The sequence below is a fragment of the Pleurodeles waltl genome, chromosome 3_1 (genome assembly GCF_031143425.1).
Source record: "Pleurodeles waltl isolate 20211129_DDA chromosome 3_1, aPleWal1.hap1.20221129, whole genome shotgun sequence".
NCBI classification, from domain to species: Eukaryota; Metazoa; Chordata; class Amphibia; order Caudata; family Salamandridae; genus Pleurodeles; species Pleurodeles waltl.
This window is the reverse complement of record NC_090440.1, coordinates 180,307,966-180,334,069: the sequence shown is the minus strand read 5'-3', so window position 1 is coordinate 180,334,069 and position 26,104 is coordinate 180,307,966. Positions and strand designations below refer to the sequence as shown.

General features: G+C 42.7%; 1 protein-coding gene across 5 annotated transcripts in view; it reads left to right on the top strand.

Moving 5' to 3' along the window:
* UBE2Q2 (ubiquitin conjugating enzyme E2 Q2) overlaps positions 1-26,104 on the top strand; it is a 619,872-nt gene that overhangs the window by 323,003 nt on the left and 270,765 nt on the right. For all 5 annotated transcript variants that reach the window (XM_069222116.1, XM_069222114.1, XM_069222112.1 and 2 more), the window contains 2 exons: positions 1,876-1,960; positions 23,850-23,910. In XM_069222116.1, coding sequence (XP_069078217.1) covers positions 1,876-1,960; positions 23,850-23,910 — 146 coding nt within the window. The remainder of the gene's footprint in view (positions 1-1,875; positions 1,961-23,849; positions 23,911-26,104) is intronic.

Below are 26,104 nucleotides of genomic sequence, written 5' to 3'. Positions count from 1 at the left end.
TCAGCACTCCCTCAGCAGTTCTTTCAACAACGAGGTTGAGTCCGCCCAGGTAGGATCATCTTACCTGGGTGGGGCTAGGTGGTCAAATGATGAAGCATGACACTATAATGTGTGAGAGACCACCTAGTCCCTAAAGGGAACTCCCTCAAATGAAACAGCCCCTCCTTACACATATTTCTACCAGGAAAATACACGCCTAACTAGCGCCTCTTGAACAGAGCCTAATAGTCCAGTTCCTTTCAGTTACACCCCACACCTTTAGTATATTGATGATTCTCTAGCCTAATCGGGAGCAAGTGTGGGGTTGAACCACTCCCGTCACTCTCTTTTTGTGTTGCAAGAATAATTTACATACCCTAACTGAAAATCTGACATGGTCCCAGCCTACATGGACCAACATCAACCACTTTTCCCTACTACAAGGATCTCCGAAACCTTAATGTGTCTCTGACTGTTATCTTTTTACTTACAGTTGTCTGTGTTTAGGGATTGTTTATTGGCTTTATTTTCGTTTACTATCTGAGCACTAAAAAGCACACCAATATTTCTGTTTCCCAGTGTGTGAGAGCACGAAGTAAGCAATTGTGAAGTCAGGGTATTGGCTTATTAAACTTAAGTCTTTGGTTAAGCCATATTTTTATTGAAGCGGTCTATGCTTGTTCATACTATGATTTTTAGCATTCTCGTTGTGAGTTACTCTTCATTATGACTAATGCTGTATTGTAGTATTTGTACTGTTAGATAGTGCTATCTCAAACCTGAAATATTTTCCTGCATAGTCAAGTATGGAGCTACCCAATAGGTTTGCTATTTTTGTGGTGTGTGTATTTAGGAAGCAGTGTGTGGTATTTGTGAGGCCAACAGTGGAGCATGTTGCTAAATGCATTTAGCTGCATGTAGGCATGTGGTAAGGCAAAAAGGTATAAGGAAAATTTGGCAGCGCTGGTAGATACTCCAATTCTTTTAACTGTCCTCCAGATGGGCGATTAGTTTCACCTTATGAAGGAGCTTGATTAATGGGTCATATATTTGGGAACAGTGTAGCCTTAACTCTTCTTAAAATACTGTTCCTTATTCTTGCTATGAGAAAGTTCTAGAGTTTCTCTAAAATGAGTTTAGTTTACATCAAAACTCAATTTTTGAAGCATGAGATCATAAGCATGGTGAATCTGCATATGGTTTTCCTGCTTGGCACTAGCTGGAAAGTTAAGAAGCAGTCAGAAGATCTTTGTACTCCTGTTGATGGCCCAGTTGGTGATAGAGAGCACCGTGAGTGGCAGCCAGTGAAAAGCTTAAAGAGCTGGAGTGGTGTGATTGCAGAGTTGTACAAATTGTCTAGTGACCACTTTCTGGATCTCCATGGTAATCAGGGTGTCATTTGTGATTACCTAGGGCAGAAGCAGAATTGGATCCTGCTGATATTGGAAATCTAATGCTCTACATACTGAAACAGTAAAGGTCATGGTCTGTTCTTATCCTGACTTTGGGCGGGAAACATGTTATGCTTAAAATGACCTGCAGTTCCAGGAGGTAGATGTGCAATTTTCTTTTGGGTAGACTTCAGACTTATAACTGTTTCGCAAATTAATTTCAGGTATTGCATCTTGAATAAGTCCATTCCTGAAATGTTGGCATGTAGCCACAGCTTCAGTGCTGCTATAGTCACCTGGATTTGGAATCTAATTGAGAACATCCTCACCTCCTTTAGTTTGCTTCATGTCCGGGCAGAAACGTAGTATATTGTAGTTTTCACTAAAAATAAATGTCTGTCATTTGACATGTTAGAGTTTTCTTTCACTTTTGTTTGAAGCTATTGGGAATCCACCTAGTCAGAAATATGATGCAATAACCAACATATTAATGTTTCTTTTTCAGGGTGCAGTTTCTGGATCTGTGCAGGCTTCTGACCGTCTTATGAAAGAACTCAGGGATATATATCGATCGCAGAGTTTTAAAACAGGTAAGACAACTTGTGAATACCCCTAGGTGCCAGTGTGGATCCAGAGAATTTGTAATCACAATTTCCTTGCACTCCAGTAGGTGGTGAGATCTTTCCTGGATGTGATGTGTGGGCACTATATCTGTGCCACCTACAGGCACTGACGTCCGTTCCATTTTTTCCATGCCTTCCATTGTGGATCTGTAGCTCCATTGAGACCTGTGAGCCTGAGAATTTCTATTCCTACAATTTTGCAGTGTGCATGGAACATGTCCCCGCCAAAAAAACAGAGTTCAAACCGTGCAGGGACTGTAACCGTCAAGTGTCAGCGACCGATAGCCACAATGTCTACCTCTGGTGCTCCTGCTTCAAACTCAGGTTTGCATCATTTGACTGCTGCACAAAAATGAGCCAAAAGACCATTCAGGAATGGGAAGCCGAACTTGCTATTGTGGAACTCGAAGGGAATGTGCAGAAGGTCCAGGCTTGGTGCGGATGCGCTCCTGCAGCCATTCATCGTTGAAGGCATGAAGCTCAGATAAATCAAAGTGCTAAAAACTCAGGGAACTCAAAGTCTGGTGCTCTTTGTCACACTACTCCCACAAATTAGAGTTGTGCAATGTTCTTAGTACTCCTAGGCCACAAAGTTGTTTCACCCGTTTGGAGCTGATTCTGATGTTGCTTCCAATGCAACTGACTTCCCTGGGTCATTAGCGACCCAACAACAGCTCAGTCTGCTGAAAACAGCCTTATGCAAACTTTTTGTTACTCTTTCACATCCCTCTGGAGCGCATTATAGCCTTATGGATCTAAGGCGTCTTCCAGTCAGGTTACTGCCACCAGATTGGTCCCAGACGAAGACAGTGCCCCTCGACTTTAGGCTGACTCCATCTTTGAGTTTGGCTCCACCAAATCTTTAATTTTAGTGTTTGAAACTCCCTTGGGCACTGCAACTGATGCCACTGACCCAAGTGTTGACGCCGGAAGCAGAGCATGTAGTTTTTTCAGACCCAGAAGCTCTACCACAACTGCCCCCAAGGTAGCAAATAATCCGCTATTATCCCCATTCAGACCCAGAATGATGAGAATCCTGAAAATGATAGCCCTTATGGTGATGAAAACGTGTTTTTGGACTTAAAGGATGCCAGTGGTTTAAATACTGCATTAGACATTGGTCTTTCCTCCCCAATGCCCCCTCATTAGGCCTAGCTCCTCGTCTTCAGTAATACCCCCAACAACCACACCCATTTCAAGGCTTTGGCAGGGGAATATCGGCAGAGACACGCCAGAAATTCCCTCAGCGCAGCATGTCTGAGTCGTCTTGAGGTAGAAGCAGGGGAATCGCCCTCAGCACCGCTTGATTGCTGGGTGGGAGGCTGCATCACCTTCTACCTTGCTGGGTGTAAGGGCATCACATCCAACCAGTAGAATAGTTACTCCTTATCCTTCATGTTGCATCCTGTGGGCATGCCAACTACACCGCTATGCCTCCTGGAGAACCACTTGTCCAGACTCCCTTATAGAAATTTGGGCTGTCTTGGCCAAGGGTGCCATAGAAAGAGTGCTGGCATCAAAGATTGGGACTGGCTTTTAATCCCATTATTTCCTGGTGCTGAAAAAGTATGAAGGCCACTATCCTATCATAGGTGCGCCTTCTAAAAAGCTTTCTCCGGAAGGACAGATTCAAAAGGCTCACACTAGCACAAGTTCTCTCTGCCCTGCAGCCAGGAGACTGAATCGTCGTGTTGGATCTGCAGAACACCTCTTTTTGCATCCCTGCGGTTAGAGAGAGTCCCCACCAGAAAGGATATTACCAGAGGTAAATAACTTGTTGTTCTGTGGCACCACTGTAAATGTCCATACTTTTGTGAGTATTTCTTTTTTGGTGCTTACTAGTAATGCTACATTTTTATTTTGATCTTGGATGAGTGTACCTCCAATTTTTGCCTTTTGGCAAAGTCTTCGTTATGACAAAACTGATATTGTTACAAAGTATGCATTCATAGATATTAAAAGTTGCCAGGAATGGGGGAGAGTATGTGCTGTCACATATCTGTTGTTATATCTAAAACATATAGGTCGAGTAGTTTAATAATTGTGCAATAGCTAGCCTGTTGACTACCACATAAAGGACAATTAAAGAACCGTGTTTTTGGTGGTGTGCACAATGATTTAAAATGATAGTTAATAAGAAATCTTGTTGGTTGCAGTAGGCCATCTTGATAGGGGTGTGAAGATGGCAAGTCACAAATGTATTCAGTATAGCCATTGTTTAGCTGACCTTTGAAAAGGATATCCGTGTCATTGGGGGGTACTATCAAGCCAAACTATTGTTTTGTGATGTCATAAGTTAGCTGGTTTCAAGTACTGCATCATAAATACAACCATATGCTTCAAATCCTGATCTTTAACACACATTCCCCATTTTCTTTTGTCATGTATCACATGCCAGAGATCAATCCCTTTGTCCATTATTACATTTAGCACAGTTACCTCTGCAAATATGTAAACGTAACAACAGCTCACTGTCACACAGAAAACTAATGTAGCATAGGTATTGCAGGAGGATGGTTGACTAGGAGCTTCTGCATCTACCTCCCAAAATCCATGACACCAATTAGTCCATTTTACATGCTCTTTCTATCTCCTCCTCTACCATACTACGTTCGCCAGCTGTTCTCCAGCAGCCCATCTCTCCCTCTACTGATGTGAACCTGAAGATACTCCTCACATATAACATAGGAAAATGAGAAATAGTATTAACAGGCTGGTCTTGCTCCTGTTGTTGTGGCCTTTATATACCCATGATCCACTAATCATCTTCAAACTACACCCTTCCCAGTCTGTATTTTAAATGTATTCTGAAACCCACATTCCTATACTAATCTATTATAAATTTGCTTGCTGCCTCAGAATTTCATTCCAAAGACTGTACAGATAGCTGAAATGCAAGAGGCTTTGGGTTCCCTGTTCTTCACTACAAGACCTCCACTCAGTGTACTGCTTTCTTCGTCCCATCGACTTCTCTCCCTGCTGCTGGGGAATTTGCATTGGTGCTGGCATGGTTGGTGACTGTAGGACTGGCTACTGTTGGGTCCTCGTTTGGCATCTCACCTATAAGGTCAGACTTTGGAATCCACTTCTTTGCCTGTACTGCTACCCTCACACACCGCTCCGATTGCACCTGCATCGCTGTTCAGCCAGACCAGTGAAGGTGAATCTTTCTGTGCTCTGAACTTGGACTTTCCTGAATGGTTGTCTATCTTTGCAATCTAGTTACTTCAGGTTCTCTTTCTTGCTGTTGGCAACTCACCCCAATGTTATCTGTATACTTCAGTGATTTATTTTCTCCTGAATTAAGCTGTGACCACATCCATTGAAACGTAAATACTTTTTACGGATGACCTGACCTGGCAGTTTCGACTGGACTGTTCCTATTGGTGAAGGATCAAGATTTGATTTGCAAATGGCCAAACTGAGGTCTAGAAAACAACGATGGACTGGGTTACAGTTCAGAGCAATAAGAGGTGGCTGAGAATAATTCAAGCATTCCATCCATCACTTTTTTTGTATACTTCAGTTTAATGCCCTTGGTGCCACAGGTATACCCAGGTGTGGGTCCTATGCTCACTGTGCTACACCCAACTGATGTACCCCAATCTGGGCGAAAGCGGTCTTGGCTTGCTTGTGTTTCAGTTCAGAGAGGATCTGACTTAGACATTCAGGAGCTGGATTAGGGTGGATATACCTATAGCTGGGTGTAGTCTGAGGTGGCATGGTGGGCCAAAAAAAAAACGGACTTGGGTGCAATCCCGAGTAATTACCAGTAACTGAGATGAATTCCTGAATTCCATCCATCACTTTTTGTGTACTTGTTGGCATTAAAACAACCCCCCTTCATTAGGTCATAAGCGTGCAGTTCCTAAACAACCATGGGTAAGTAGATCGTTCTGGGTAGCATTTTTCCATTCTCTGGACTTCCTAAACTATAAAGCTATTTATTGCCTCTTCCGCCTAAGCACACAAGATTCATTTGGGTTGTTCAGGATCCACTGTTGTACCTTTGCTTATCAAGGTCCAACATCTGACAGCCCATGACATTTGACCTCCTCTTCCCCCAGACAAACTTATCCTAAGCCCTGGTTTAGTAGGACCAGGCACTCCATACCTGATGCTTCATTTGACTCATCCCTGAAATATAAATTGAGCTGCAACCTTGAACTTTTTTTTTTTGTGCTCAGTGGACCAGTTCGGTTCCCACCTTGCTATCCTTACAACTTCTCTTGCTGTTTTCCGCCACTGTCCATCTGCTCTCATTGCATCCCTCACCTAGTGAAGACATGTCCTCTTCAACAATATATAGCTGAGCAGTCACAACTCAACCTCCAAACGCAAACCTGCAATCCCTTAAACTGCCTGACAACTGTCTATCATCCAGTAGCCTCGGTCTTTTAGCCCCTTCATCCATCTATCTCTTGTCCCTCAAACTGCTTTGTAACCCAGAAGAATGTGACTACAAAAAACATGGCTTCTCTTTTTCATAACTCAACACTTCCCACATAACAACCCCACATCCTCAAGAAGTAGCATCCCACATGTTTTAATTTACATAAACTGTGATGCTTTACTTAATTCCCCAAAAATCTTCCCAAATTCCAGTGTTCTCCAGTATTGGATCTTTCATATATCCACATGCTTAAATCTTCCCCGCCCTCAAAGTGGGAGTACCAAGGTATCACTAGAAAAGCATTACATAATTTAACCATATGCTAAAATGCAATTGATGGCCACTGCAATAGCCTATCCATCTCATTTTGTTTAAAAAAAAAAAAAAAAAGAACCTGAGCCATAACCAGTCAGGCGACAGCACCCTGAAGAACATTCCCAAGATAGGCTGAATCTCTCAGATTGTCTACTGCACGCTCTGACGTGGAGTCTCCCTGAGCAATGCTAATTTTTTTCTTCACATCACTTATGTTTTTACCTACTTCCTGTTTAGCATGTCGGACTCTCTTATACAAAAGGACACTTTAGATTGTGTTGATCTTGCGGTAAGAAGAGACATCATCAAGAGGATCCCCATAAAGACTGTATATATTGCTTGTACCGACAGCATAAGGTCAAAGATTGCAAGGACCTTCTCCACCAAAATCCTAAAAGACATAGCCGGTAGGTTGTCAATATGGTTACAGAGACTTAAACCCAACCCTAACGTCGTCTCTGAGGATGAGGATACTGCGAGCTCTCACACTTCTCTTGAAAAACATAAAAAGATGGAGAGATCACAGGAGTCTACTGAAAGTAATAAAAAAACTTCCAAAAAGACGCGCCATGACACCTCATAAAGCTCCTCACAAAAAGGGAAGTGTTCATTTCCTACTGACCTGACTCTGACCCACCAGAACCCTTAAAACCTGAAAAATCTTCTTCAGACTCCTCACTAGTTAAAATTCAGATCGCCATTAATTCCTCATCGTCGACAGCAGTGCCGTCAATCACCGTCCATGCAAAAAAGTCACCATTGGGGTGCATTTCCTCCCCACCGTCGATGAAGGTTTCATTGCAAGCTGATGGCGGCTACACAATGTCTACACCATTAACAGAGATTCCTAAAACGTTGACAAACTCCTTGTGGACTCCTACACCATGGATGACCACCACATCCTCTACGGTATTGTTGTCACTTCTCACTATTTCATCATCGGCAGCACAATCATCACCGCTGCCATCGTCGACGAAGCCCTTGTCTTTAACCTTGCCAGTTACTCCTGTTTTATCAGTGGCAGGATTGTTGATGGCACCCTCAACCAGATGTCTTCAGGATCCTTCCCAAGTATCACCATTGCCTGCTAGTAATTTTTTGGAAGAGTCAGATAATGGTTTATTTGGCCCATCACAGCTTCATGTAAAATATCACGAAGATGATGACCAGTATAATGGCTATTATACTTGGGAGTTTCACCAACCGCATTGTAATGCTAAAATCCAACAATATATGGAACCCATTCATAAGTCCATGGTTCAGCTTCCTGTAACATTGGTGCAAGACTTACACGCATGTTGCAGGACTACTGCAACTTTCCTTCACCTGCGGGAGCACTACCAACTCCTCTACCACCGGCATCTCCACCTCTTATGCCTCCTCCCATGCCTAGAATGACGCTGGCCTCGCACATTTCTGTGCCACCAAGGCAAGACCTGTTATTCTCTGATGACAACAAAGAAGAAGGAGAAATTCAGGACACTCGATTGGCTGGCAATGAGTGGGAAGAATATATAATTCTGGATGCTTCTTATCAACTGGCAGACTCACCACCAGAGGACATCTGCAGTTTACACACCTTGATGCAGAGAGCTATTACTAGGTTTCAGCTTCCTTTGATGGTCAAGCAGTCTGACTGCTTTCTTTACAATTTTAATGAAACAGTGAGTGCAATCCCTATAATTGATCATGTATTGGAAGAAGGCGTAAAGGTAATGAAAACACCAGATAAGGTGATCGCAGTCCTTTTGAGGATTGACAAGAATTACAAGGCCCCTGACGTCGCACTGACATGTTTGGTGGGACATCAGAAACCAGACTCTGTAATCACTTAAACTGCGCAGCGAAGATCAAAAAATCTTTCCACGCCTTCACTTCACCTCCTGACAAGGAAGGAAGGCACCTGGATAATACTGGCAAAAGATTCACTACCATCTCTGGCACTACAGTGCATGTAGCCAATACCTTAGTGATACTGGGGAGGTATGGCTGCCAGATGTGGTCAGACATCGCACCATATCTGGATAGATCTTCTACCAGAAGATAAGAAACAAGAGCCGTGAAAAATATTACTGGCAGGAGAAAGATCTGCTCCCAAAATCATTGATGCATCTATGGACATAGCGTCCCTTGCCTTTTGTCAGCTTGCTGGTGCAGCCATCCTTACACACTAAGGTTGGCTGAAGACTTCCACATTCCGCCCTGAAGTACAGAGCAAAATACTGGGCATGCCTTTTGACAGTGATTCGCTTTTTGGAAAGCACATAGATGACGCCTTGCAGGCCATCAAGGCAGATACAAATACTGCTAGCTCCTTGGGAATGCTTTGGTACTGTAAGACACCTTTTTTGTGGAGCGCGTAGTCGAGGAGCTTACTGCTTTTGTGGGAGCCATCAAAGATGACAACCTCCGACTTATCAGTCATTTCACTCCACCTACCAACAGCACCAAGCTTATTGTGCACCACCACATGCTGCATTTTCCACACAGCAGCCCATACGTAAACAACCCGTACAATCCAGAGAAACTGTTAGAATACAGTGGCAATCCTGTGGAGCCACTTCCATACCACTAAGAACAGCACACATCTCTCGCTATTATGACCATTGGTGATGAATCACAACAGACAAGTGGGTTCTAGATATAATAAAGTATGGCCATACTCTGGAGTTTGTGGCAGTTCCACCTCCTTATCCGTCACAAAGATCACTTCATCCCATCTTTACTTGCTCAGGAAGGAGGCCCCCTTCTTGCTACAGAAGAGTGCCATAGGAAATGTTTCACACTCTGAGGGTAATGGATTTCTATTCTCGCTTCTTTCGAGTAATGAAAAAGTCAGGAGAATGGCGTTCCATTCTGGACCTCAGAAAACGCAATAAGTACCTGCAGAAAAAAATCCTTTCATTTGACCACTCTCTAGGAGATAATGCAGCTACTCGACCATGCAGATTTTATGGCCATCCTTGATTTTCAAGATGCATACTTTCACCTCCATATCCATACTAAACATCGAAAGCTTCTCTTCTTTACAGTGGCAGGTGTTCACGATCAGTTCTAAGTTCTACCCTTCAGTCTCTGCTCAGCTCCCTCGAGTTTTCACCAGATGTCTCGCCCCAGTAGCAGCACATCTAAGACTATAGGGTCTGCAGCTCTTTCCATATCTCGATGACTGTCTTATAAAAGTGCCATCTTGTCTGCAGGCTTCAGAAGCCATGTCAACCTGCCTACAACTGTTTGGCTGTCTGGGACTCGCAGTCAGTCTGCAAAAGCCTGTTCTGTCACCCTCTCAGAGGATAACTTTTCTCGGGCGACTCTGGACACCCTACAAGAGAAAGTATTCTTGTCAGCAGAGGGACAAAGGAGCATGATGTCCCTGGCTCACAATCTGTCCAGAAAAGTTTGTTTCTGTCTGTCTCCTCAAATCATTTCTTGTCATGATGTCCTCAGCCATTCTCATGGTGCCTTATGTACGACTCCGAGTGAGACCCTTCCAAGAACAGCTGGACAAACAACGGCTGCAAGTGATCAGATTTGACGACCTAATTCAAACCACCCCAGCCATGAAAAAGGCACTTATTTGGTGGTAGTCCTCCAGCAATCTCTTTGCAGGGCTAACATTTTTCTCTCCACTTCAAGATTTCATTCTCACCACGGATGCCTCACTGGAAGGTTGGGGAGCCCATCTTAAGGATCTCCAAATAAGGGGCAGATGGAGTGGTTTTGCACATCTATTTCTTAGAATTGAGAGCCATTTTTCTCATGCTACAGTCATTCCTTCAGAGGATAAAAGAAATCCTGTCCTCACACGAACAGACAACGTCACTTGCATGGATTACCTCAACAAGGAGGGATGTATGAGGTCTCAAATTTTATCTCTAGAAGCTCAAAGAATCTGGAAATGGTTTCTACTACACAGCATCTCCATCAAGACGGATCATCGTTCAGGTATAAGGAACAATTGAGCAGATACCCTGAGCAGACCGAGCTAGACCTGCCACAAGTGGGATCTTAATCAGCTGATTCTCGACTCCATAGCCAGAAAGTGGGTACACCGAACTTACATTTCTTTGCTTCTCATGATAATCGAAAATGCTTGTTTTTCGAGAGCTGAGTCCACCAACAAAACTTATAGATCAAAGTGGAAGCTTTGTTGTTCTTCTTCTCTACAAAATCAAATCCACTTCCATAATTAATCACCAGAGCAAATTATGCCTTAACTTCTCTCTTTGGCTAGATCAGGACTGATACATGCGTCTGTAAAGGTTCACTTCGCTGCTATCTCTCATTACAGACGTTCTTCAATTCTTTGTCCTTTTGTTCTAATCGCATTATCAAGTAATTCACAAAAGGATTATTCAGGACCTTTCCTCCTATTTAAGCCCCTCCACCAGAATGGAGTCTTAACGTAGTCCTTTCACAGCTTATGAAGCTACGGTTTGAGCCTATTCACAAAGTTAAGCTCAAATATCTTACTTTTGGCTCGCACCTCTATGAGGAGAGTAAGTGAAATTCAAGCCTTCATTATAAAAGAATCCTGTCTACGCTTCACTAACTATGTTCTCCTTAAAACAAATCCAAGATTTATTCTGAAAGTTTCAGCCCAAATTCATCTTAACAAACCTGTTGATCTTCGCACCTTTTTTTCCAAATCCATCCTCATCAGCTGAGAAATCTCCTCATTCTGTGGACATCAAACGAGGTCTTGAATTGTGTTAGAAATGGGGTTTTTGGTTGGCAGTCAGGTTACCCTCTGTCCAAGCAAGAACCCTCACTCTAGTCAGGGTAAGTCACACACAATCCAAAATGATCCTGTGCCCACCATCTGGTAGCTTGGCACGAGCAGTCAGGCTTAACTTAGAAGGCTATGTGTAAAGTATTTGTGCAATAAATCATACAATAACGCAATATAGCACCACAAAAATACACCACACAGTGTTTAGAAAAATATATAATATTTATCAGGATAATTGTAGGTCAAAACGAATAAAGATGCAATGTGAAATTGTAGAGATCACTGAAAAGTGATATAAAGTGTCTTAAGTCTTTAAAAAGCAAACAAAGTCTCTTTCAAGCACAAAGTACCTGGTTTAAAGTGGAAAATCTCCGCAAAGGGCCGCAGAAAAAGACATACGTGGAAAATGGTGTGTGTGTCGATTTCTCCCCTGCACACACGGACTTGCGTCGTTATTTTTCACGCGGGGAAGTCGTGTGTCGTTTTCCGGCCCGCGGATAGTCTTTCTGTGGGTCGCGGGATTACCAGATGTCCTGGGGTCTGTGCGTGGATTGGATTCTTCGGCTTGTTTTCTGGCTGCGCGTCGTTCCGGGAGGCTGTGCGTGGATTTCTCGTTCTCACGGCAGGCGTCGCGTCGATTTCCCCTCTGGAAGTCGGGCGGCGTTGTCCTTGCGAGGCCGTGCATCGAAGTTCCGGTCGCCCAGAAGGTATTGCGTCGGTGTGCTGCCATTTTCTCGCCGCGGAGCAAGCTGTGCGTCGAAATTTTCAGCGCACGAAGAGTCCAAATGAAAGAGAAGTCTTTTTGGTCCTGATACTTCAGGGAACAGGAGCCAAGCTCAATCCAAGCCCTTGGAGAGCACTTTCACAGCCAGACAAGAGTTCAGCAAGGCAGCAGGGCAGCAGCAAGGCAGCAGTCCTTTGTAGAAAGCAGTCAGGTAAGTCCTTTAGGCAGCCAGGCAGTTCTTTTTGGCAGGATGCAGGTTCTGGTTCAGGTTTCTTCTCCAGCAAGTGTCTGATGAGGTAGGGAAGAGGCCCTGTTTTATACTAAATTGTGCCTTTGAAGTGGGGGTGACTTCAAAGAGTGGCTAAGAAATGCACCAGGTCCCCTTTCAGTTCAATCCTGTCTGCCAGGGTCCCATTATGGGGTGTGGCAGTCCTTTGTGTGAGGGCAGGCCCTCCACCCTCCCAGCCCAGGAAGACCCATTCAAAATGCAGATGTATGCAAGTGAGGCTGAGTACCCTGTGTTTGGGGTGTGTAGTGAATGCACAAGGAGCTGTCAACTAAACCTAGCCAGACGTGGATTGAAAGGCACAGAAAGATTTAAGTGCAAAGAAATGCTCACTTTCTAAAAGTGGCATTTCTAGAATAGTAATATTAAATCCGACTTCACCAGTCAGCAGGATTTGGTATTACCATTCTGGCCATACTAAATATGACCTTCCTGCTCCTTTCAGATCAGCAGCTGCCACTTCAACAATGTATGAGGGCAGCCCCACTGTTAGCCTATGAAGGGAGCAGGCCTCACAGTAGTGTAAAAACGAATTTAGGAGTATTACACTACCAGGACATATAAACTACATAGGTACATGTCCTGCCTTTTACCCACACAGCACCCTGCTCTAGGGGTTACCTAGGGTACACATTAGGGGTGACTTATATGTAGAAAAAAGGGAGTTCTAGGCTTGGCAAGTACTTTTAAATGCCAAGTCGAAGTGACAGTGAAACTGCACACACAGGCCTTGCAATGGCAGGCCTGAGACAAGGTTAAGGGGCTACTGAAGTGGGTGGCACAACCAGTGCTGCAGGCCCACTAGTAGCATCTAATCTACAGGCCATAGGCACATATAGTGCACTCTACTAGGGTCTTACAAGTAAATCAAATAGCCAGTCATGGATAAACCAATCAACAGTACAATTTACACAGAGAGCATATGCACTTTAGCACTGTTTAGCCGTGGTAAAGTGCCCAGAGTTCAAAAGCCAACAACAACAGGTCAGAAGAAATAGGAGGAAGGAGGCAAAAAGTTTGGGGATGACCCTTTCAAAAAGCCAGGTCCAACAAATTGTATTTGCAAAGGACTAAGCAAATTGGAAAGACTGATCAGATGCTGGTTTCCTATGGTCCTCATAAACTATGTACTTCAGTCACGAAGACAACTATTGCACAATGGATTTCAACGACCATCCAACTCTGCCATGTTAAAGCGGGTAGCAGCTCACACTCAAGCCTAAAGGGGCATTCCACCAGGGCAGTATCGTATCCTCCTCTGCTGCTCTGTTTGCTGGTGTCTCGTTGGAAAAAATATGCTGCGCCTCAACGTGGAAGAACACACATACTTTCACGCTGTATTACTGTTTGGATTTGGCAACCTGCTGTGATGCATCTGTAGGACAAGGGGTCTTACATCATCTGTTCCAATAAGGTAAACCTACTCTCATGCAGCTAAATCTTTCTGCTTTTTATGTCATCTCAGATGATATGGTTATCATTCTTCTTGGTTTTATGCGTTAGCATTTATTAGGTGCTAAGTAATGCAGATATGTATTATATTATTGCCCTCCATCCTCTAACAGTATTTGTATTTCTTCAGTGATTAACCATTACATCTGCTTGCTATTCTGATTCAACCATATGCATCTATGAAAGCTCCAATAATGCAACATGAAAATTAGTTACTTAACTCTAACTGCGGTTATCCAGTATTGCCATCTTTAATAGATTCACATGCAACCCTTCCTCCTCCCCTGAGTGACTTCCCTTATTTCCTCATGGATACTTTTATCACACTTGTGCTTGAAAATCTGAGGGCCTCTCTTGGAAATTTTCATCTGATTGGTTATAGCTCATGTTTTTTTTTGTTTTTTTACAAAAGGATGTGGAGAGGCTATTGCAGTGGCTATCCATTGCATTTTAGCATATGGTTATATTATTAACTGCTTTTCTGGTGATACCTTGGGGATCCCACTCTGGCAGCGGGGGAGATTCAAGCATGTGAATCTATGGAAGATACCAGTGCCAGAGAAGTTACAGGTAAGTAACTAACTTATTTTCTTCTCTGCATGCTTTTCAAAACTAGGTACCCGTATTTCTATCATGCGGACACTGTCAGCCATTTTATCTTGCACAACTGATATGCTGTTCATCACTGAATCCTAGCTTAACTCCAGTTACCAATCGATCATGGTCTCCTTAGTTCAGCATAACTGTGCCATTATCTATGAAGGCAGGAAGCTAAAACAAGGTTATGCTTTTGCTGTCTTCACGGATTCCAGCTTTATTAAGACATGAGGTACCTTTTTGCAGAAAGTATCTTTGTCACAAAAAGGAAAAGTAATTTACTTTTGAAGTAAAAACAGTATAGTCCTGTTCTCGACCTGTGTTTTGCCAGCACTTGGACTGAGTAAAAACTCTGCACGTTGGTGCTGCATCATATCTTTTACCCAGCACAAGAAATTACACTATGTATGCAGAAGATCTACAAGATGCATACATTCATATTCCCAATCACCTTCTCAAATTTTCTAGAAATGTATGGCAGTAAAGGCTATTCGAATGAGGAAATAGAACATTTTTGTGTCATATACTTAAAAGATTAGCTGATCCAAAGCCAGCAGCTGACAGAAGGCTTAAGATTTTCTTGCTGCAGGTTGTCTAAGTTGCCTGTGGTGTTGGCCAAAAACCTCAAATCAATGGAATTTCCAGTCTGAAAGCTGACACATCTAGATGATTCTCTGTATACACAACATGGAATTGTTTCCTTTATGGGTCAGGTCTATTTATTATAGCCATAGTTGCAGAGTGAACACAGCTTGTTGCCTACAACCACAATAGGCAAGCAGCGTTTAGGAATACACAGCTTTTGTTTACAATCCGGAGGCACGCATCGCGTTTAATCAAACATAACAAACCAGAAAGAACAAAACATTTAACCCCCTCTTTCCCTCCCATTCCTTCGGAAAAGAAAGCTATGAGGTCATAGACAGGGATCTATAATTGCCTTAAGTAGGGACAGCTAGAGTGAAATGCCCACAGTGGTTAGCTAGAGGTGGGGGTCGGGAAAGGGTTGGGCGAGGGCAACAGCCACCAGGCTTTCAAGTGAGCTGGACAAGTCGATTTGTTGAATTTGGAAGATAGAATGCATATAAAAGGAGCCCATTCTATGTTGAAAGCCTCTACATTCTTGTCAACTGCTATGGAAATATTTTCCATACCCAGTATAAACCAAAATTTATGGAGTCAAGTTATGTTGGGGGGGAGGGGGCTGTTTTCCGTTCCCCCAGAGCGCAAGGAGCACCTAATGCCAGCGCTATTTGCATGTGATGAGTGAACTGGGAATATCAAGAGGTTGGGAAGGCCTAATATGTGTTTGTGGGAACCTGGGTACCTTTGTACTAAATGCTAGATTAAAATATCATTGAGGACTTTATCCCAGAAGCGGGTGAGTTTCAGACAATGCCATAACGGGTGTGCCAAGGTCCCAGTCACGCCATACCCCATCTAGCACTCCTTTGAGTGCTCTGGGTTCCAGGCCGGAATGCGAGCAGGTTGTCTAATATCAGTACGAAACGATTTTGTATGCAGTTTCGGTACTGGACATATGTGCAGTGTATCTGACTCTAATAGTTGTTAGCCCAGTCATCTTCAGAGAAGTCTAAGAGATGAAGCGCCTGTCATTTACCTTAAGTAATAACCATTTTTCAAACAGTGTTGTGGGTCTCTTGACATGAAGTCCAACGAGGGTTGCAGAACCCAATGGTGGACTTGGAGGTATTAGATGCAATCCTCTTCCTTCAGGCCATATTCTGTTTTGAGTCATTCAAAAGGGATGATCCCTTCAGAGTCAAACACACACCTCGCGTGCTTGCAACCGCCCTCTTGCCATAGACGAAAACTATCTATTTGTAGACCAGCTGTAAAATCTGGATTGGCTAAAAAAGGTGTCATTTGAGATGGGAAGGATGTCCGTCTATCTTTAAGCGCTGCAGCATCCCAGACTCTGAATTCTGAGTTAGTGACTTGAGAGAAGTCGAGTCTCCAGGCCTGGTGTCTCTGGGGAAGCCAAAGTTCTTTCCAAATATGTGAGCCATTCACAACCTGGTCCATGAAAAACCAGTGCTTCTCTGTCAAATGGCGGCTCCGCTCTACTAGGTAGCACAGTTATGAGGCCTGATAATATCATAGTAGAGATGGTGCTGGTAAACCTCCCTCGTGAGTTGGGCGATATGAGATTTCTAAAGATTCTGCGCCCCCCCAATAAATGTTGTCCATTGCAGTTTGCAGCAACCAAAGTACATAGCGTGGTGGAGGTAAAGGAAAGGTTTGATGGAGATAAATAATTCGAGGTAGGTTGGTGGTTTTCATAGCCGCAACCCAGCCCAGGCATGAGACCATGTTAATATCGGCCCTAACTTGCTTGAGTAGGAAAGTGTAGTTCATTGTGATAGTTTTAGAAATGGAGGGTGCTAATTTGATCCCAAGATAGGAAATATAGTCTGAGGCACAGTGAAACGGTAGACAGGCATGTAAAATGGTTTCACTTTGGGGTGGAAACCATAAAATTTAGAGTTAGGAATTTTTGCACGTTAACCTTGAAGCCAGAGAGGGATCCGAAAAGTCGAAGCTCTATGATCAGGGCAGGAAGAGAACTCAAAGGATTCGTGATGGCCAAAATCACATCCTCTGCGTATAGGCTGATAATTTGTTGCTTTCCACCAAACAGAATGCCAATGATTTCTGGATGGGCTCGAAGGTGTTGTGCAAGGGGCTCCATGTAAAGGGCCGATACCTTCCGGTCGAGGATGAGTTGCTGTTACTTGTTGGTTCAGTTTTCTTCAGCTGATAGAGCTATACACTCTCCACGAACCACCAGCTTCAGGGTTTCCAGAGGGAGGCTAAGCCCACCTTGTCATTATCATTTAGTTGAAGGAAATCAGCAATACTTTCATGGATTGTGACGATTGTCGAGGGGATTGTAGTAAGGTCTCTTGGAGGCGCCACTGTGATGTGCTAGTGAACCGCATGATAATTGGTGCCAATGGGGAATGATCCTGAGAGTGATCTCGGAGCAATGTGGGAGTTTAGTACTATTGAGTGGAAGGCAGAGGTTGATTTAAAAAAAAAAAAAAAAAAAAAAAAGCCTATCTTGGCATATGTTTGGTGCGCTGACGAGTACAAAGTGTAGTCTCTGGAAGTGGGGTGTTTCGATCACCAGATGTCCATCAGGCTGCAGTCCACCAACTATCATAGCCCCTGTACTGAGAAGGCCCCTTTTTGAACGGTGCGATGTCCAGATCATTGTCCATTACTAGGTTAAAATAGCCACCACTCAAGATGGCAGCATCCAGCGTCTAAAACACTGGTGCCAGAGTATTTCAATTCTTGACGCTCATTAAGGGCGTATCCAAACAATTCTTGGCGCTCATTAAGGGCATATCCGTTAACAAGGGTAAAGTGGAAGAGGCTGATATGTAATCGATTGGCTAGTAATCGACCCTTACTCACGGCCACCTTAGACAGTATTTTACTCCTAAAACGCGTTGAGAATAGTATGGTAACCCCTCTATATTTGTTGGAGCTAGATGACAATAACTGTCGGGGAAACCTGAGGGAGTTCATGCAGTGTATGTCCCTGGGTAATAAGTGCCTTTCTGCCATAAGACATGTCACTGCCTGAGCGTTCCAAGAGGGACAGAACCATCTTCCGCTTAGGATTGTTAAGGCCTCTGACATAGAGGCTTGTTATTTTGAGGTCCAGTGCGGGCGGTCAATAAGAGGGAGCTGTTGCCAGTAGGAGAGGCAAGTTCAGCGAGTAGGCCAAGGATCCTACGAGCATCTCTCAGTGACCAGAGTTGATGAAGCTGGCCCTCCCATTGGAAGCTCAGTCAGAAAAGGTGTCCCAATCCGTAGGACACCTCATTGGAGCACAGAAAATCAGTTATAGGTTTAAACTCCCTACGACGCTGAAGAGTGAACAAGAAAACATACTGAAAGAGACCATTTGTGTGTCCCCGGAAGTTTGTGTTTCAACCTAGCTGCATTTAAGATGTCCTCTTTTTTTGGTTTGTGACCATTGTGACTGCAGCCATACCTGAACTGGTCTCATACGTAGTCTCGCACTTGGTTTTAGAGGTATGCAAGATGCCATCTTTCCTGATATTTTCCCCAAAGTCCTCGCTCTGAGACTGACCCTTCTGGCAGAGGAGAGTCTCCTGAAGAATAGATTCTATTCTCTTTTTGCTGCAGTATGTTCTTCCCCCTATTGTGCTGATTCTTGCTCCTAGAAACAACTTTTCTTGTTCTGGTTTTCTTGATCATTTTTCCATATTTATTAAAAATCCTAGATTGCATAGAGTTGATACCACCTTTTCAACATCTTTGCATTTTTTGTAAGAATTTGCTTTTATAAGCCATTCATCTAAGTATGGGCACACATGTATGCCCTGTCTTCTCAGCTATGCTGCCACTGCTGACGAGCATTTTGTAAACACCCTTGGTGAAGATTTGATGCCGAAAGCTAAGACTTTGAATTGGTAATGCTTGTTCACCACAAACCGTAGATATTTTCTGCGATTTTGGTTCATTGGAATGTGTAAGTAAGCTTATTTTAGATCTGTTGTTGCCCCCTTTTGAATGTGTGGAATGACCTCTTGTAGAGCTGTAATTTTGTTTTTTTTAATGTTTTGATGAATTTGTTTATGAATCTTAAATCCAGAATTGTATGAAGATTTCCATCTGGTTTTGGAATTAGTAAATAAGTTGAGTAGTTACCTTTGTTAACTTCTTTCTGTGGAACCCTCTCTCTTGCATCTTTCTGAAATAATTCTTGTATTTCCTTTATTAATCTTCCAGTCTCTTCATTTGAGTTTCTTTTTCTTTGGTCTTTTTGTTGGAGGCAACTTTAATTATATGTAATATACAAATTTTATCATGTTTAGAATCCACTTGTCTGATGTTACAATCCTGCATTTGTGGAGAAAATTATTTATTCTTCCTCCCATGGGTGTTTTGTGTGAGAGGTTTATTTGCGTTATGCACTCACTTTGAAGTAGAGGTTCCACCTCCTCTGTGTGGCTGAGCCTTCCCTTGTGCTCAACCTCGAAGGGGTTGCCATGACTGTGACTGGAACTGTCATTGATGTGAAGATGACTGTTTGTGGAGTGGTTTTAAATCCTTGATGAGCTCTTGCAGAAATTAAACTTACTGCTCCTGAAGGTCTTCTGGTGACCGGATTTTCTCTTCTTATATTGCCTTTAAATTGTAATGCTCTTATTGATTTTGTTGTAACATTATCTCTTTTGGTTTCTTGAAGCGTGTCATCTACAGAACTTCCAAATTATTGTTCCTCATTAAAGGGTCCTTTTATGATATTTGCTTGCACCTCTGACTTGAAGCCTAAAATTCTTAGCTGTGCGCGGCTTCTTCGAGTAGTTCCAGTCATCATTTGTCAGCTTGCTTTGTCAGCAGAAACCGAAGCGAGAAACACCAAGGTTCCAGGGTGAGAGGGGCACTCGGAAATGACGATAATATGTTGTTGGGCTCTAGCGATGTCGCCAGAACACTAATTCCTTGAGCGACTGCTACCAAACTTCAAGAGGGCCCTGGTGGCTTGAAACTTGGGGACAGACCCCAGGTGGTAAGCTAGCATAAATCTGATGCACTCAAGTAAAATAGCAGGGTGCACTCATTAATATGTACTGGGTAAAAGGAGCCTCTCCCCAGCCTGTCTGTGACTGCAGCTATTGCCCTGCATTATGTTGTTGTTTTGTTCCTTAGGTAATATTTCACCAGTTTTATAAATGTTACATTTTATGTGGGCGAAAGATGCTTCATGTTTACAAGTGTGGGGTGGGAGGTGGCATTTGGAAACAGGACGTTTATATTTAGGGATCACTAAGGTACTTGTGGTGCACATCCATAGAAGTTACTATGCCCTTTTATGCCACCCGCCATGACACATGACCTCGTGTACAAAATCCTTACATGGAACATCAGTGGCCTGAATGATCAGATAAAGAGAGGGATTGTGCTGCTCTGGGCTGGCCCTGGATCCTGCGGCAGTCCTCCTCCAAGAGACCCAACTTCTGGGCAGTAATTGCTCTTGCCTGGGCCGTTTTGGCTACAGCAGGGTCTATAATGCAGGGTTTACTAGGGGGTCTAGAGGTGTAGCAGTCTTGTTGCATGAAACATTCACAGAACATTCACGTTGGTGGTAAATGACACCTATGCAGACAGTCTATGGTGCTTTCTCAGTATTAAAGGCACAGTTCAGGGGAGGTTGTGGTCAATTCCACCAGCCCTGAAGGACCAAACCCTGAGAGATCTTACAAATGTATAGCTGCAGCCCCAGATGGGTGCACACGGATGCAAATAAAAGGGGTGAGAGGAGGCACCCTTGAGGTGTGCCTCGTCTGAAAGGGAAAGGTGTAGAAGAGGTTTCATTGACGCTGACTGTAGCCCTAGGGGAGCGATGGATACTTTTTAAGCATCGCAGATTTTTTTTTTGCCAAAGTGCTCGAAGGTTTTAAAGAGGTAGGGCCAATGATCTCTGTCGAACGCCTTTTCTGCATCGACTGATAAAAGCAGTAAGTCTTTTGGAGATCGGGATACTTAGTCTAGGAAATGTAATATATGCATCTGGTGTTTCCCCACATTGGCGAGTGGGTATGAATTCGGCCTGGTCAGGGGCAAGAAGGCCAGGCATTAGATGGTTAAACTGTTGTGCTAAATACTTGTGAAAAATTTAGCATCATCATTTAACAATGAGATTGGTCCATAGGAACCTCATAGTGTGGTGTCTTTGCAGGGCTTAAGGCTAGCCGAAATTGAGGTGTCCAGCAAGGAGTCCGTGAGTGAACCCATGGTAGCCAACGAGTTAAATAATTGTCAATATTGGGGCCTTTTCATGACAGGAGGTTTTGTAGATTTGTCTAAGTGTAAGCCTTTGGGGAGTTTGTGTGAACTTTCCGGCTCTCTCATTTGTGAATAGCCTTTAGCTCTTGCTTCGATTTCTCCCCTTTGCAGGTGGTAATTTGATTGCCAATGTTTTTACTGAGTTGTTACCTTTCCTCCAGGTAGTCCATTGCAGACTCCAGGGTGCCAAATAAAACAAGCATTTGCAATTCAATAGGCCTCACATTTTCTTGAGTTAGAGCTATTGGCATTGAACTTGACTTTTCTTGCCACATAAATTGGTCAGCCCTCTATTATAATTTCATATTTTCCTCACAAGTTTTATTGGTCACTGGCGGCTGCTGACATCAGAAATCACAAGCCCTTGAGGAGAGACAAGAATACTGCACTACCTTGAGTTGCATGAAAGTCTGAACAGAAATTGGGAAATAAGCTGGAAAAGTATTTTCTTTTCATTTTAACAGAATGTAAAGTCTCGCAAGCACTCTAGATGCAATGCGAGGCTAAGCAAGTTTCACATTACTGCTTCTAGGCTTAGTTACATTCTACCAGAAAGGGCATATTGTGGCTTTCTGAGCAGTGAGCTAAATGACCAGGTGTTTCTTTGGTAAAATAAGCTTGTTTTAGGAGGCAAAGGTTACTGAGGACAGCACTGGAAAAAAGCCAACACATATGTCAGTGACATAGGAGGAGGTGGGAGGAATGGAATGCTGCAATAAAATGCAGGCAGCTACCAGCCTAAAACACCCACAGTGAAAGGTGAGCACCAAAGAAATAACAAAAATAGTCTGTCACACCAACGCAACAGATAAAGAAACCAAAGTGGAATGATACAGTAGTTGGTCACTGCTCTGAACAGAAAAAGGAAGGCGAAAAAGGAGGAACTGACCACTAGCAAGCAAGAATATTTTAAAGACACTGCAGCCAACAAATGAAATAATTTCAAGTCATAAGAAGTATACTAAAAGTATACACGAGGTCGAACACTTAGACTCCACCTAAAAAGGCCACTACCTTGTCCCTTACCATGGCGAAAGTTTGGGCCAGATGGGGGCTCCAGAGCACTGTCTTTGGCCCACATTCGCCTCTCCTACACACTCAGGTCTGTGCAAGCCTACTTCATCCTGACAGTCTGGTATAGTTGATGCATGGCAGCGATGGAAGGCTCAACCTCGTCTAGTCAGCAACATTGCAAGCACACACCTTTGCACACTGTTTATTAGGGTCACTTTCCAGCCATGTGTACTAAGGTACGTGGGACTAGGTTTCTGTATTGCTTACTCTGCCCCACCAGAAAGGGGCCTGTGCATCCTTCTTGTTGTGTTGTACTATACCCAGGGTTCAGCATGCACCAGGGTGTGGATCTGATGAGGAATCTCCTTCTGACCCCTGTTGCTGTGAGCACACGTTCAGACTGTGGATCCCCCTGCGGTCTGTTGGAGTAAGGCTTAAGGGATACGGTTTGTGTTCTGATTGGTACTAAGAGTTGGGTTCCTAGCCCTGTATTGTTTTCCTGTATTGTAGTATGTTACTGAATAGCTATTAAAAAGGGGGTTACCAGGTAGATAGAAAGTCTATTCTACTTAAGGCAGAGCAGGCCTTAGATGAGGAATGTGCCTCTGAATGATGTCATGTGGTGCTCTATACACACTTCCACAGAGGACTGTCGTCTATAATCTGAATGACATGCATGCATGCACGCACCATTGCGGGGCACACAGCTCTTAAAAACTTATTTGGATAAGGATCTTCTATTGTCAGTTCCTCTTTAATATTAGCATCCTCTGTGTTGATGCTGCGATCGGGGAGTAGAGTTTTCTTGGATTTACATTCTCCTGTTCATGGTGATGAATGAAATTCTTTTGATGCTGATGGAAAAAGTAAAGTTTTGTTCTAGTAATTCTAAATTTGTGAATCTTCATTGGAGTCGTAAACCTCCCACCCACTTCCATTACTTAAATATTAGGATGGTAAAAACTACATTGAGTTTCATAGGCTTATCAAAAAGAAGGGACACTTGGGAGCAAATGCCATTCGGAGGCAGTCTGGGATATGAAAGTTGCTGTCTCCTTATTATGTCTATTGTTCACTTCCTTATGGATGCGGCTTATATAGCTATATTTTACTTAATTACTGCATTTTTTTATTCAGTTTCCTAATGCAGCAAGGTTAGCGGTTCTGCCACAGTGTTGCCTGACATTTGTTTCTGTTTATTTGAAAATGTGACTGCAGACAAATTACTTAATTGTATGTATTTGAAAAATGTCAGAATTCCTTCTGTAAAAATTGATTTAGAGATGGGCAAAAGTGTTTAAGGATCTCGCACTAGTATGTTCCACTTTTAAGACATTAATGAAGATTCCTGAAATGCAGACCTAGGATCACAAACAAATAACTCTTCTTTAGGGAGTCTTTACCTGGAATTTGTTTGGTACATACTATTCCCTGTCTTTGCCATGGGTCTTGATGACTGACATTAGAACGCATTGTTTGTTTACTTTGCAGGTATTTATTCAGTGGAACTTGTAAATGACAGTTTGTATGAATGGCACGTAAAACTTGTCAAGTAAGTATTTATTTGAATTTAATAGCCGTTTTTTGTGAAAAAATAGTATTGTAAATTATGTGTAAAGAAAAGCTTATGAAAAGTTAAAATGTTAGCATGACATTGATATCTCGGTTACCACAAATTATAATGTTGTAATATTTGTTGGCACCATGGCCTTCTATTTTCTCTAAGATGCTTTAGTATTGGTTAGTTAATTTTTGTTTATTATTTATTCCATTCGTCAGGAAAAAGTATTTTTCAGCATTGGCGCTGAATTTTTGATGGTGACATTTACCTTGATGTTTTTAACTATGCCAACTACAGCAGTTATTTCTTCTGCTGTTAGGAATAGTTTGGGTCAAAACTTTGAATACGTTTGGGTGAATTTTGTTAATGTCTTGCCTAATGAAGCATGTTTGTGAACATCTCTGAGATCTTTTATCCAGTTCTAACAACAAATTGACAAACAAAGTGCATTTTAGTTGAAAGAGCTTACAATCGGTTTGCAGCATTGATTGCTAGTGTTTTTTCACCTGCATGCTGAACAAACAGCATTGATGGTGCCACCCTCTATGTTCACCATCACACACACCCACTTATCATTCAGTAGCAACCCAGGGCACTGGACTCTTTCCTTTTATTTGAATTCAGTGGATAGTAATTATCAATGTTCATTGCTTTCAGAATTTAGAAACTTGCCTTCATTGAGTTTAGGTGTCCTGGTTTGGTTTGCTCAGCTCCAGCAACTGTAGTTTGCCAGCTGTCTATTCTCCTCTGACATTGGCTATGCTTCGGCTTTGTCAGGAACGGAGTACTGATTCCAGCAACTGGCAGTATGGATATAATTAGTGGATACCTATACCCAGGTAGCAGCATACAACAGATTATATCTCATTTGTAGCAGGAGCCTAAGATGAAGTACTATAGTTTGACGTTTTCACGTTTGTTATTGGGTAAGGTACCAGGAGCCTCACAGATAACCAGTAGATTTGTACAGCGCTTCTTGTCACCTGTGAAGGTATATAGGTGCTTGCAGGGTCCAGTTGATTAGCCGAATAGCTACGTCATCAGATAATGACCAGATGTCTTTGTTTTATGAGGAAATGGACAGCAGGTTAGGTGTCAATGATCCCTTGTTAGTGATCTCCTCTGTTTACAGTTATCAAATAAAGTGCATCAGAAGGACAAGAGTGCTTGACAGTCGCATGCCTCATTGACCCTTTGTCATAACTCCCCCACATCAGCATAGTGTCCACTTTGTATCTAAAGCGACAGCCTCCTGAACTGGTTTTAGTGCTTGTATTCAGCAGATGGCAGTTCTAAGGCATTTGCTTAATTCACCATCATACTAATTGATGCTGTTTCTTAAGCTGTTATTTTACAAAACGGATGACTTCAATATCATATTAGAGAAGCAACAAGAATGTTTTATACATCTCAATTCAGAGAGCCCTTCAGATTCATTCTTTGCTTTGGGGATACATTCAGCCAAGAACCTATTTTCAGCTTTCTTACTCGTTGGCTTGTATTCTTCGAAATTTGGTGTATTATTTTAGTTTTTTTTTATAATGTGAAGTTGGCATTCTTCAACTTAGACTCTGACTATGGTTAACTTGCTTCACGTTTTTAAAACATATAAAGTAACCAAGGGGCCAGATGAGATTGTATTCTGGATTTAGTTTGTGTGCTAGCAGTTGTTACAGAGAGATGTAATTAGTTGAAAAAGGTAAAAATTATGTCTGTGCCCAGCAAGTTGGCTATGTTGGCTTGGAACTTTGAAAAGTGTTGAGTTCTGTTACTAATAATATTGTGAGGCATGAAGTTATGGGAATTGGTAAGCGACAGACTAAAAACTGAATCGTGCAGAGGTCAGACCAAATAAGTGGAATGTTGAGTGCAAGATCCTCTTTTTTTCTAACATTGGCTTTAAGTATGAACTCGCATACATCTGACCATTTTCAAAAGAGTGCTATAATTTTTTTTTAATTTCTATACATCTTTCTTGAATTTTACAGCACCAACAATTAAAGTACATATTGATATTTACACGAGATACAGAATGACAAAGGATACATTCTAAATCAGGAGGCATGGGAGGGATTATATTTTCATTGCTATCGATTCATATAATTGAGTCAAATATACCATAAAATAATGATCATTATGATACACTATTAAGCAAAGAAGAATAAAACAAAGTGTAGGAAGCTGG